Here is a 10,756-nt window from a genome sequence, read left to right on the forward strand (position 1 = left end):
TTGATCGATTAGATTTGTGAGACCATATAGTTTTTTCATCGTGGAGGACCCTCGACATATTTCCTTTGATTTGGGTTGTTAGATTGTTTTGAGAATCGTGCTCGCACTTTTTTGGTGTGCATTAATACATGCATTTTTAAATAGTTCGAGGAAAAATTTAAGCTAGTTATCGTTTATAAATGCCTAATTTGTTTAATTATTTTGGCATTTAGGGAGAGCTTCAATTTCTTACAATATTCGAAGAATTCTAAGCTTCTTTGCTTTAGGTCTTATAATTGTCTTATAACTAGAAAAAATTTCTCAGTTGGTCAAGGCACAAGTTAAAAGTTAGTGAACGGGATGTGAAGTGAAGCATTTTAGACCTTTTCAAAACCCTACAATTAAAAATCTTCAAAATAAAAACACTAAGCAAGCTATATCATTCAAATCAATAAATTAAACACAGAGGTATGCAATTGTAAGACTATGATGCCCAAAATTTGAAATTTTAATATTTAAAGTTTTTAACTTTGGAACACAATTAATAAGATGCTGCACTCATAATCAATCCTACGAGGATAAAACCACCCGAGTAAACTATAGCGTGGATCAGAAACTTAAGCAAATTAGTGTGTTATAATTATTAAATTTACCATATCTGACAACAAAAAAAAAAGGAAATAAAAACAGCTCTTCTAAATCAGATTTGACAAGCATGCTCTAAAGATTATAGAACTTGCTTCTTCTCCAATAAATTTTTCTCCTTGTAGGATCCAGCCATCAAGCCTTTACCTCGTCAAAGAGGCCTAAAGTTGAAAGAAAAAAAAAAAAGAACCAATCCGACCAATAATGATTTGGTTGTAAGTTCCTGACAAAACAATCACCAGGTCAATTTGCCAATTAATATCAATTTAATGATAAATATCTTGAGCTTATGTTATACCAATCATCTAATTATTCTTTTTTATAATAATCAGAAAATTTTTGTTTTGGTGGAATCATGCTAAATAGCCAATCTAAGCCAAATTGGCGACAGTTTCAAAGACAGTTCCAGGCGATAGTTCTTAGAGAGAACCAAGGAGAAGAGAGAGTTTGGTTTTGAAGCAAGGGAAAGGCTTATAGGAAGTTAGCCTTTCTTTGCAACATCATTGAATGAATCATGTCTCTTCAGGAGTCTCACCCATCTTCTGATTCAATTAATTGAGCTTTCTCTGATAGTGAGAAGGCAGGATTAGCCACCAGGAAGGTTGGAAAGGGATGAATAAAATTTCAAAGCTCTTTCTGCTGTTTTATGTGCTTGGAGGAGGCCTTCAAGTTGGTCATGGAGATGTATCTGCTGGAGATGGTAATCCTTTTTTTTTTTCTTTTTTTGTTATTTGGCTTCTGCATCGTGATGGTTAATAATTTGAATGTTTCAGAGCCTCACAGGAGGGAGTTGAGTCTATATATCCTGTGTCTAATGAAGTCTGATTTGTTAACTTGTTTCAATGATTTCATGCATAAGAGATCACTATATGTGAGCGTTTTAATTATTTTGATATCTTGATAACATATAATATAGGAATTCTTATAGTTATCTGCAAATAAAGCTGAAATGGACGCCTCTTCTTTGCATATCCATGGGGGCAAGAAAAAAAAAGATAAGCCCATATGGAATAGCCCTATGGCTTTGTCTCTATGATCCCATCTTTCCTGCACTTTTAACATGATTTCGATAAAAAATTTACCAAGACATCAGTTGCAGTACAGACAGCTAATGCTTCTGGTACAATTCTATCTACTTGTAAAACTGATGGAATTTTATGCAGCTGTGGTACTCCGATCTTTGATGGACAACTGGGAGAACTCACCCCCAACCTGGGGGAAGACTGATGATCCATGTGGTGCACCATGGGAAGGAGTTGAGTGTGCAAATTCTAGGGTGACTGCACTGTAAGTCTTCCTATATTAATTTCTGTCGTTAGAATGACTTACAAGACATTATTTGCTGATTTTTTATTCTGATTTTAGGAAACTATCTACTATGGGACTCAAAGGTACATTAAGCAGCGACATATCCCAACTCTCTGAACTGCGACTGCTGTAAGTTTTATCCTTCCAGATCCTGTAAGGATGTAGATGCCATTGGGATTCTAAAAAGTATAGCCACTGAAGTCTATGGAGTTGCACACAATTATAATGCAGGGATCTGTCCTACAATAATGATCTTGGTGGACCACTACCTCCAAGTATAGGAAATCTGAAGAAGCTTATCACCCTGTGAGTAGAACAACCGTTTTAATTTCTCAAATCGACTGTAGAATATAATAGATTCACTAAAGTTTCCATTTTTACATGTAGGATCTTGGCAGGTTGCAGCTTTTCTGGCATTATTCCACAAGAGCTTGATGGCTTGGAGCAACTCTCGTTCTTGTGAGAATTATTCCAATCAAAATCCATACATTGAACTTTATCATACATTCAATTCATAAAATAGCTGTCACAGCATCATTTTTTAGTTTTCTTATTCTTTTTTTGACATGAAAAAGGAACCCTGAATATTATTATGAATCTTTTTTTTTATAATTTCTATTTTAGAGCTCTGAATTCAAATAAGTTCACTGGAAGAATACCTCCTTCAATGGGTCTGCTCTCCAATCTATACTGGCTTGATCTTGCAGACAATCAGCTTATAGGATCTATTCCTATCTCATCAAACGGCTCCTCTGGCTTGGATCTTCTCATTAATGCTAAGCATTTGTGAGTTAATTTAGTCTAATTCCTCATTTTAGTTCAAGATCATCACGAAATCTTGCTTACATAGAAATCATAATTCTCTTCACATGGAGTTTGACAGTCACTTTAACAAGAACCAGTTATCAGGCACCATACCAAGTGAAATTTTCAGTTCCCATATGAAACTAATACATCTGTAAGTATGGTAATTGATTATAACTTCTGCCTCGCACATATTAACATGAACATTACTTGATTTTTGTTCAAAAAGAAAATTGCAGACTCCTAGATTCCAACAAATTTACTGGGCAGATCCCAGAATCAATCGGGCTTGTAACTTCGCTCGAGGTTCTGTGAGTATACTTAGCACCATAGCTATTCTCTCCTTGTTTACTATGTATATGCTGGAAACATGCTTTAACAAACATCAACGTTTGCAACAGACGACTTGATAGAAATTCTCTAAGTGGCCCTGTTCCTTCTACCATAAACAAGCTTGTAACTGTCAACCAGCTGTAAGTTAAAATAATAATAGAATCTCAAAATATATAATAACAACTAGATTCACTTCTTGCCATCGATTTCATTCAGGAACTTGGCCAACAATCAGCTAAGCGGACCACTGCCTAATCTGACCGGGATGAACCTCCTCAACTATGTGTAAGACACAGTTGAGATTATACTGACAAATTTCTGTAATGTAGTTTCGTTCATTTGAGAATGCTGCAAACTGGCTTGCAGGGATTTGAGCAACAACACATTTGACTCCTCAGAAGCGCCAGACTGGTTCTCCACAATTCAATCGTTGACTGCTTTGTGAGTTCTCTGATCACTTTCATTGAAAATGGGTGGTTACTAATTTGATCGGAATTCATCTAGCCACCGCTTCGAAGTAATTCAATCCCATCACAAGTTGAGCCAAATATATTTATGTTGGAATGGAACTATATAAACTATATAGGAAGAAACTTCTTTTGCCTATCATATGTATAAACTTCATATAAATCTAAATCTACTGATTTTAAACCTTAAAATTTATTTTTTGAGAGTAGTGATTTTATACCTTTTCAACTCATATGGCCAAGCCTACAATACCATGGCCCTGCATCCACCTTGGTTCTAGCCACATCAATGAAATTTATCATTTCATTGATCAAGTGAAGAGTGTCTTCAATGTTGACCCGAGCTATCACCATTGCCCCCTGGTCACCTTTTCACGACCCACAAGTTTAAGTAGTCACAAACCCTGACTTTGACATCTGGCTCATAGAGATGAGATTTCTCTTAAAACTTGGAACATATCTAATTTCAGTAAGCTTCTATATTGTTTTATTTGGTAACTCACCATTTCTTACGATATTGCAGACTTTGTTGTCTTCCAGCTAAATATTCCTTAGATTACTCAGAGTGTAATTTTTTTAATATCACTTTATTAAAGCATGTGTAAAAAGTAACATTTGAATTGACTATCCAAAATTTAGTACTGACTAGGGATAACACGAGAAAGTCACGTTATATTTTTCTGTGGAGGCATTTGTTAAGAGATTTCTTTTCAATATTCTACGACCAACTTTGGAGTTTTACAAACATCCTTGAAATGTTATTTCTTTTCGCATTTCCAACATACTTCCTTACAATTTTCTCTGCTTTACTCAAACTTTCCTCTTTTATACATGAATTTATTCCTGCTTGTATTACTATTCATATTACTTCCGCTATTTTCTGAATCAACACAAAACTTGAAGATTCACTATTCACTATTTTTTGCTAACTTATTCATTCAACACCGATCCCATGATGTCATCAAATTTTAACGTCATATTTTCTGAAGAGTTGCCAACACAATCAATCCATCCTACATATTCGGTAATGAAGACAATATCAACAGTGCCCTGACTTCATCCTCAAATTTAATCTACATAGAGCACAACTAGCTTGGTATAATTTTGAAATTGTTCAGATGTTAGGCCACTGAACTGTCTTCCATCATCTTCATATTAAATAATCTCTTCATATAAGAAAATTATTTGAAGCAGAAGATTTTTTGTATTTTTTTTGTCAGTACCGCCATGACATCCATTGTCACTTTCTCATTCACTATATTGAACACAACAATGGAAAAAGTTATAAATGGATTAAATCTATAATTGTTTGATCCAACACCTCCAATTTCTCCATTGTTATAGACTCGCTTCTTGTTGATTCCTTATAGTGGTAGATATAGTTTTTTTTTGGATACATCAAATTCTCCACTTGCAACACGAAGTTCAATCCATTGAACTTGTTCACTTTGTACTTTGCTTCAGCAATCATTGTTCCCACTCGAATCAAAGAATATACTCTGATACCACTTGTTGGGATGAAACTATATATAATTCTAGAGCTTTGACCAATTAGAAATTAAAATCACATGGAGAAATAGGATCACACCGACTAGAGGAATCTAGACAAAAAATTGAACAAAAGTACAACAAACATTATTTCATAAAAATACACTAAGATTTAACATAGAAAAATTTGAGAATTGGAAAAATCATGAAGCTATACCACTAAGAAATGTATATTATGAAAAAATAAAAATATATGGAAATACTCACTCGGATTTTTGCTCTACAATCAATAGAACATACAAGATTTTACTCTAAATCCTTCCTATGGATTTCACAAGAGAAATTACATGCAAAAAGCCTCCTTCTCGACTCTTCTCGGCTTCTCGGAAAACCTATCAAAAGTACTGCATCTGAGAGATTGACTTTCATCGATTGAAATCGAGAACATAATGAACTGTTCATGATGAACTGCTCATCAACTTGTTCATGCCCAAACATGGCGTTATTATTCCACCCCGCTCAGGAAGAATGAACTGATGGAGTGACCTTCTGTAGCATGGTTATGCCATATACAATGCTATTATGACGCCCAACATAGTTCTGCCGCCCAGCGTAGCTACGCCTGTTTCGGGAATGCCTGCGCAAAGCCTAGGCTCAAGCTTGTGTTTATGTGCTCCTTGTGGTTGTATGTTTCATGCGGTTGTGGGTGCATCCATACAAACAATGTTATAGTCCACCTCAATCCGATTTCGATTTGAGCCAAATATGACTTGTTAAAATCTATTCAGAACAAAAACAGATCTAATCTCAATTGAATTTGATCTCCTAAGATAAATTATTAGTCCAACATGCATATGTTCACTCTTACATTCATAGATTCAAGTATACAAATTTGTAAGTGCTTATATATCAATCTAAAATTAAACATACACAAAAAAAGTATATTGCTCCCAATCCATTCCGAACTATGCTCAATTGAAATAAAGTTAAATTAGACTACGGGTTGGCTCATTAGTTTGCTTGTTGACTTCAATCTGACCCATAAGCTGATCTAATTTTCAAGAGTTCTTTGATCCCCTCACAACGCTACATGGAATTGCCTTGTACTTTAATGTAGTACCAAAACATCTCATCTGACATGCATTGCTTGGGCTTACAGGGTGATAGAATCTGGAGGGCTTTATGGTAGTTTTCCATCCAAAATGTTCAGCTTTCCTCAGCTACAACAAGTGTAAGTGATAAATGACAACATTTCTGACTATAAAGTTCTGATCTAGAAGAGTAGAAGCAGTGCCCTTGGTAACTAACATGCCGATCTGTTAAATGATTTGGCAGATTATTAAAGAATAATGCATTCAATGGTACCCTTGATTTGGGTGATTCTAGCTCAGAATTAGAGATGGTGAATCTCCAAAACAATGCCATCTCTGGGTACAGTTCATCCAGAACTTACAATGAAAGTTTAATGTGAGTTCCCAGAACAAGCTGGCTTGATTCCTTAGACTTCACAATATATGGAATCTTACTTTTTTTTTTATATGATGCCTCAATACTTTGTGGTTGCAGACTTGCTGGAAATCCAGTGTGCACAACTCAGCTAGCAAATTCCATCTATTGCAACCTACAACAGCAAATGCAAAACCACTATCACACAAGCTTAGGAAACTGTAACTCTACTTCATGTTCCCTTCAGAGTGTCAATCCTAAGAGTTGTGCATGTGCTTCTCCTTATCAGGGATTATTGGTGTTCAGGGCACCATTATTTCGAGATCTGATAAACAGCACAAGGTTCGAAGGATTAGAAAGGTCCCTTTGGAGTAATCTGGGCCTTTCTCCAGGGTCAGTGTATCTATCACAACTTATCTTCAACGAGAATAATTATCTGGAAATGCAGTTGAAACTCTTTCATCCAAATGAAATGTTCTTCACACGGTCAGAAGTTCAAAAACTCGGATTTTCTCTAAGCAATCAAACTTACAAACCTCCAGCTGAATTTGGACCATACTTTTTCATTGCCTACCCATATTCCTTTCCAGGTAAAGTATCTTTGTTTACATAAGCCAACTTTAATTTTCTTAGTGTGATCAAATGACAACAATATATTTCAGACAGCAATGAAGGAAAAAACTCAATGAGCGCGGGTCTTAGAGCTGGAATTGTGGTTGGTTGTATCATTCTACTCATTCTGCTTGTAGCTCTTGCAATTTATGCCATTGGGCAGAAGAAGAGGGCAGAGAGAGCCGTTGAAAAATCGAAGCCTTTTGGTAAAGCTTTCCTAGTAACTGGCATTTCTATGTTTTACTCATTGACTCTCAAAAGTGAAAACAAATTATGAAATTGAAATTGCAAGTATATTTCATTATCCTTTAAAATTTTATTCTTGAAGGAAGGAAGTATGTTCTGACATCGTATAAATTGAAATACAGGAGTACATGCACTGATTACTAGTTTACTACTGTTAGCCAGTTTGAATTAGAGAAATTCATTTTCTCATAAGCTAAACCCAAGGAGTCGAACCAGGAGGCAAAGTAACTCCATCAAACTATAATTTCATGTTCTATTGAGCCCATTATCCTTCATGGAAGAAATGTTATAATTTTATTAAAATTTAAAACAACTTTAGCATTTAATAAGTATGATGATTGTTTATCCTACATCCAGTTTTAATTTCCTGATGACTAAGATTTCATGTATGAACTGCATTATTATCAAGTTACTAAATTTATGATGAATTCTACTTTTCCTTTATTTTCATTAATTTTTTGGCTTCAAAGATTCCATATCGCCAGCTTCAAAATCTGCTAATTGGTATATTTTTCCAGTGTTTTTTTCCTATTTCACTTCTTAGCTATGGAAGTGAGCTAGAACTGATTAACGTGTCACCAATTTTCAACTTCATCCACTCCTCCCTAAAAGAATTCATGCCCTCCTATTTCAAAGAACTGCCAAGTATGCATTACTAAGTCTCTCTTTTCTTCTTCTCCATCTTATAGCTTCATGGGTATCAGCAACCAAAGATAGTGGCGGGGCACCACAACTTAAAGGAACAAGATTGTTTTCTTTCGATGAACTCAAAAAGAGCACCAAAAATTTTTCAGAAGCCAATGAAATTGGTTCAGGAGGCTATGGCATGGTAATTCAGTTGTGTAAAAAGGCATTTAGTGTAGTAAAAGAGGGTATCACACTTATCTCTTTCAAATGTTCATTTCTGTTCAGGTCTACAAAGGCATACTATCAAGTGGGGAACTGGTTGCAGTTAAAAGAGCTAAAAAAGGATCCATGCAGGGTGGACATGAATTCAAGACTGAAATTGAACTTCTTTCTAGGGTTCACCACAAAAACCTAGTTGGCCTTGTTGGCTTTTGTCTTGAACAAGGCGAGCAAATGCTGGTGTATGAATACATCCCTAATGGAACGCTACGGGAGAGCTTAACTGGTAAGTTAATTCAACTTGGTCACGTTCAAATTTTTATGTTTCTTGTAACATTTATTCATATTGTTTCTAAATATTAGCACTTGCAGGGAAAAGTGGCAAAGAGCTGGACTGGGTCAGGAGACTTCAAATTGCTCTTGGCTCAGCTCGAGGATTGGCCTATCTTCATGAACTAGCAAATCCTCCAATAATTCATAGAGATGTCAAGTCCACCAATATACTCTTAGATGAAAGTTTGACTGCAAAAGTTGCAGATTTTGGTCTCTCAAAACTCGTTTCAGACAGCCAGATGGGACATATATCCACCCAAGTCAAGGGAACATTGGTAAATGCTCCACTTTAAACATGCTCCAGTCTCAAAATATCTATGTTACCTAGTCTTCTGTCTTAAGAAGTTTGACTTCATAATAACTAAGATTTTGTTAGGGCTAGAAAACTAAAAAACTGTAAACTTACACTTGCATAGTTGCATTTGTAGAGCTCTGTTTCTGTAGCTTAAACTGTAACCTCCAAACTACTGGTGGTAACTTAATCATTGCTACAAGCGCACCTTTTAGCTATAAAAGGGTAAATCTGACCTCAAATAATTTTTCCTTCTCGGAAAATATTTGCAGGGTTATTTAGATCCAGAATACTACATGACTCAGCAGCTGACAGAGAAGAGTGATGTTTATAGCTTTGGAGTGGTAATGTTGGAACTGATTACGGCCAAACGGCCAATAGAGAATGGCAAATACATTGTTAGGGAAGTAAGATTGGTTTTTGATGTCATGAATGAAGATTATTGTGGCCTTAGGCACATGATTGACCCAACAATTACAAATACTAATCTGATAGCATTCAGGAGGTTTGTAGAGCTTTCCATGAAGTGTGTTAATGATGCCGCAGCATATCGGCCAACTATGAATGAGGTGGTGAAAGTGATTGAGACAATCCTACAAAATGAGGGACTGAAGACAAATTCAAATCCTGCAACTTCATCTGTTACCGACATTGGGTACACTAAGGGTGCTTTTCACTCTTACATTGATTCACTACCGAGAACTTGAGCTGCAATGCCTTCGAATACAGTGGTGGTTTCTTGTTTGCCCCAAGAGTTGAGCAATGTAGCGAGCTTATACCTTCTTTTTTCTTTTCTTAATTTTCTTTACTTCGATATAGATTTTGTTTTTTCATAAGTAGTAAAGAGTCTAGGCTGACAATTGTATTTTATCAGGCCATATCTACTCCCTATCAAGTCGCTCATTATTCTTGTTTAACTGCCTGTTACAGGAGCTTGTTTTATTTAAACCAAATATGGTTCATATAAGGTGTAAGAGAGGAATGTTACATCAAGTGTTTTCATTGTTTTTTTTTTTTGAAAGAAAGTCTAAGCATTTTGTACGGATTTCATGTCCAAGGCATTAAATTAGAGCTTGTTTGTTTTGATTGTGGCCGCATGAAATTTCAGTTTAAAAGCTGCTATTAAATATTTGTTGTTTAAAAGTTGGTGTTCTTTGAAAAATTAGTTTTGAAAGTACTGTAGTTAGCGGTGTGGGCGCGCCAACATAGCGCAATGACATTGTAGTTAGCGGAGCAGGTTTGCCCATGAGGCGTGTGGGCACTGCACGGGATGCCCATATGGGCATGTTGGCACTACAGTAAGCAGCGCGGGTGCCCCTGTATGCCGTGGGGGCACTGCAGCAATGGATGGTATGGAACCCATATAGGCACGGTTACGTCGCATCTGAAAGTTCGTTTTGAAAAGCGAATGCAAGAAGCCAAGCGCGGTCCAGATTATTGAGAAATTTGTATTGTGGTTTTAAATTGAGATTCATGAACATGTGATGCAAACCGGTGATCCATGGATGCGGTTCAGAAATTCGGCCAAAAAGCTGTCCCAAATTCACCCTTGAGCTTCGATCGTATAGCAATTATGATTACCTTTTTACTTTCATTAGTTGAATCATATCCTAGTAATATTATCATGATAAAGCAAAAATATTAGGAAAAAAAACTTCAGATATACATTACAAAGCTTAAGTAGAATCAATGATATATTTATTTATATAGAAGACTTTGTATTAACGCCTTATAAAATAAAAAGAATCTAGTTAGTTAAACATATTTAGAGTTATTTTAATATATAAAATATGACTTACATACCATGCAAAATTTTAAGAAGAATATAATGAGCTAATAGTTTGTAACTAATGATACATGCTCTCTAATTGAACTCTTGCAAACCCTAACAGATTGTAGTGTCATGGATGATTAATGTTCAAGGCCTTAAAGTATCAATGTTTTAGCCATTGCGAAA

At 35.7% G+C, this 10,756-nt stretch overlaps 1 protein-coding gene across 1 annotated transcript; it reads left to right on the plus strand.

Annotated features, from left to right (window-relative positions):
- The first annotated feature begins 973 nt into the window (after positions 1-973).
- On the plus strand, positions 974-9,834 carry LOC110030387 (probable leucine-rich repeat receptor-like protein kinase At5g49770). The gene is given in 20 exon segments (XM_020733072.1): positions 974-1,324; positions 1,788-1,911; positions 1,990-2,061; positions 2,164-2,238; positions 2,320-2,391; positions 2,557-2,718; positions 2,816-2,890; positions 2,976-3,047; positions 3,138-3,209; positions 3,286-3,354; positions 3,436-3,510; positions 6,184-6,255; positions 6,360-6,491; positions 6,591-7,060; positions 7,133-7,288; positions 8,018-8,157; positions 8,241-8,460; positions 8,547-8,782; positions 9,072-9,495; positions 9,498-9,834. Coding segments are annotated over 20 exon segments (2,907 nt in total). The 5' UTR covers positions 974-1,236; the 3' UTR covers positions 9,599-9,834.
- Positions 9,835-10,756: the final 922 nt, after the last annotated feature.

The sequence above is a fragment of the Phalaenopsis equestris genome, unplaced genomic scaffold (genome assembly GCF_001263595.1).
Source record: "Phalaenopsis equestris unplaced genomic scaffold, ASM126359v1 Scaffold000711, whole genome shotgun sequence".
Classification (NCBI taxonomy): domain Eukaryota; kingdom Viridiplantae; phylum Streptophyta; class Magnoliopsida; order Asparagales; family Orchidaceae; genus Phalaenopsis; species Phalaenopsis equestris.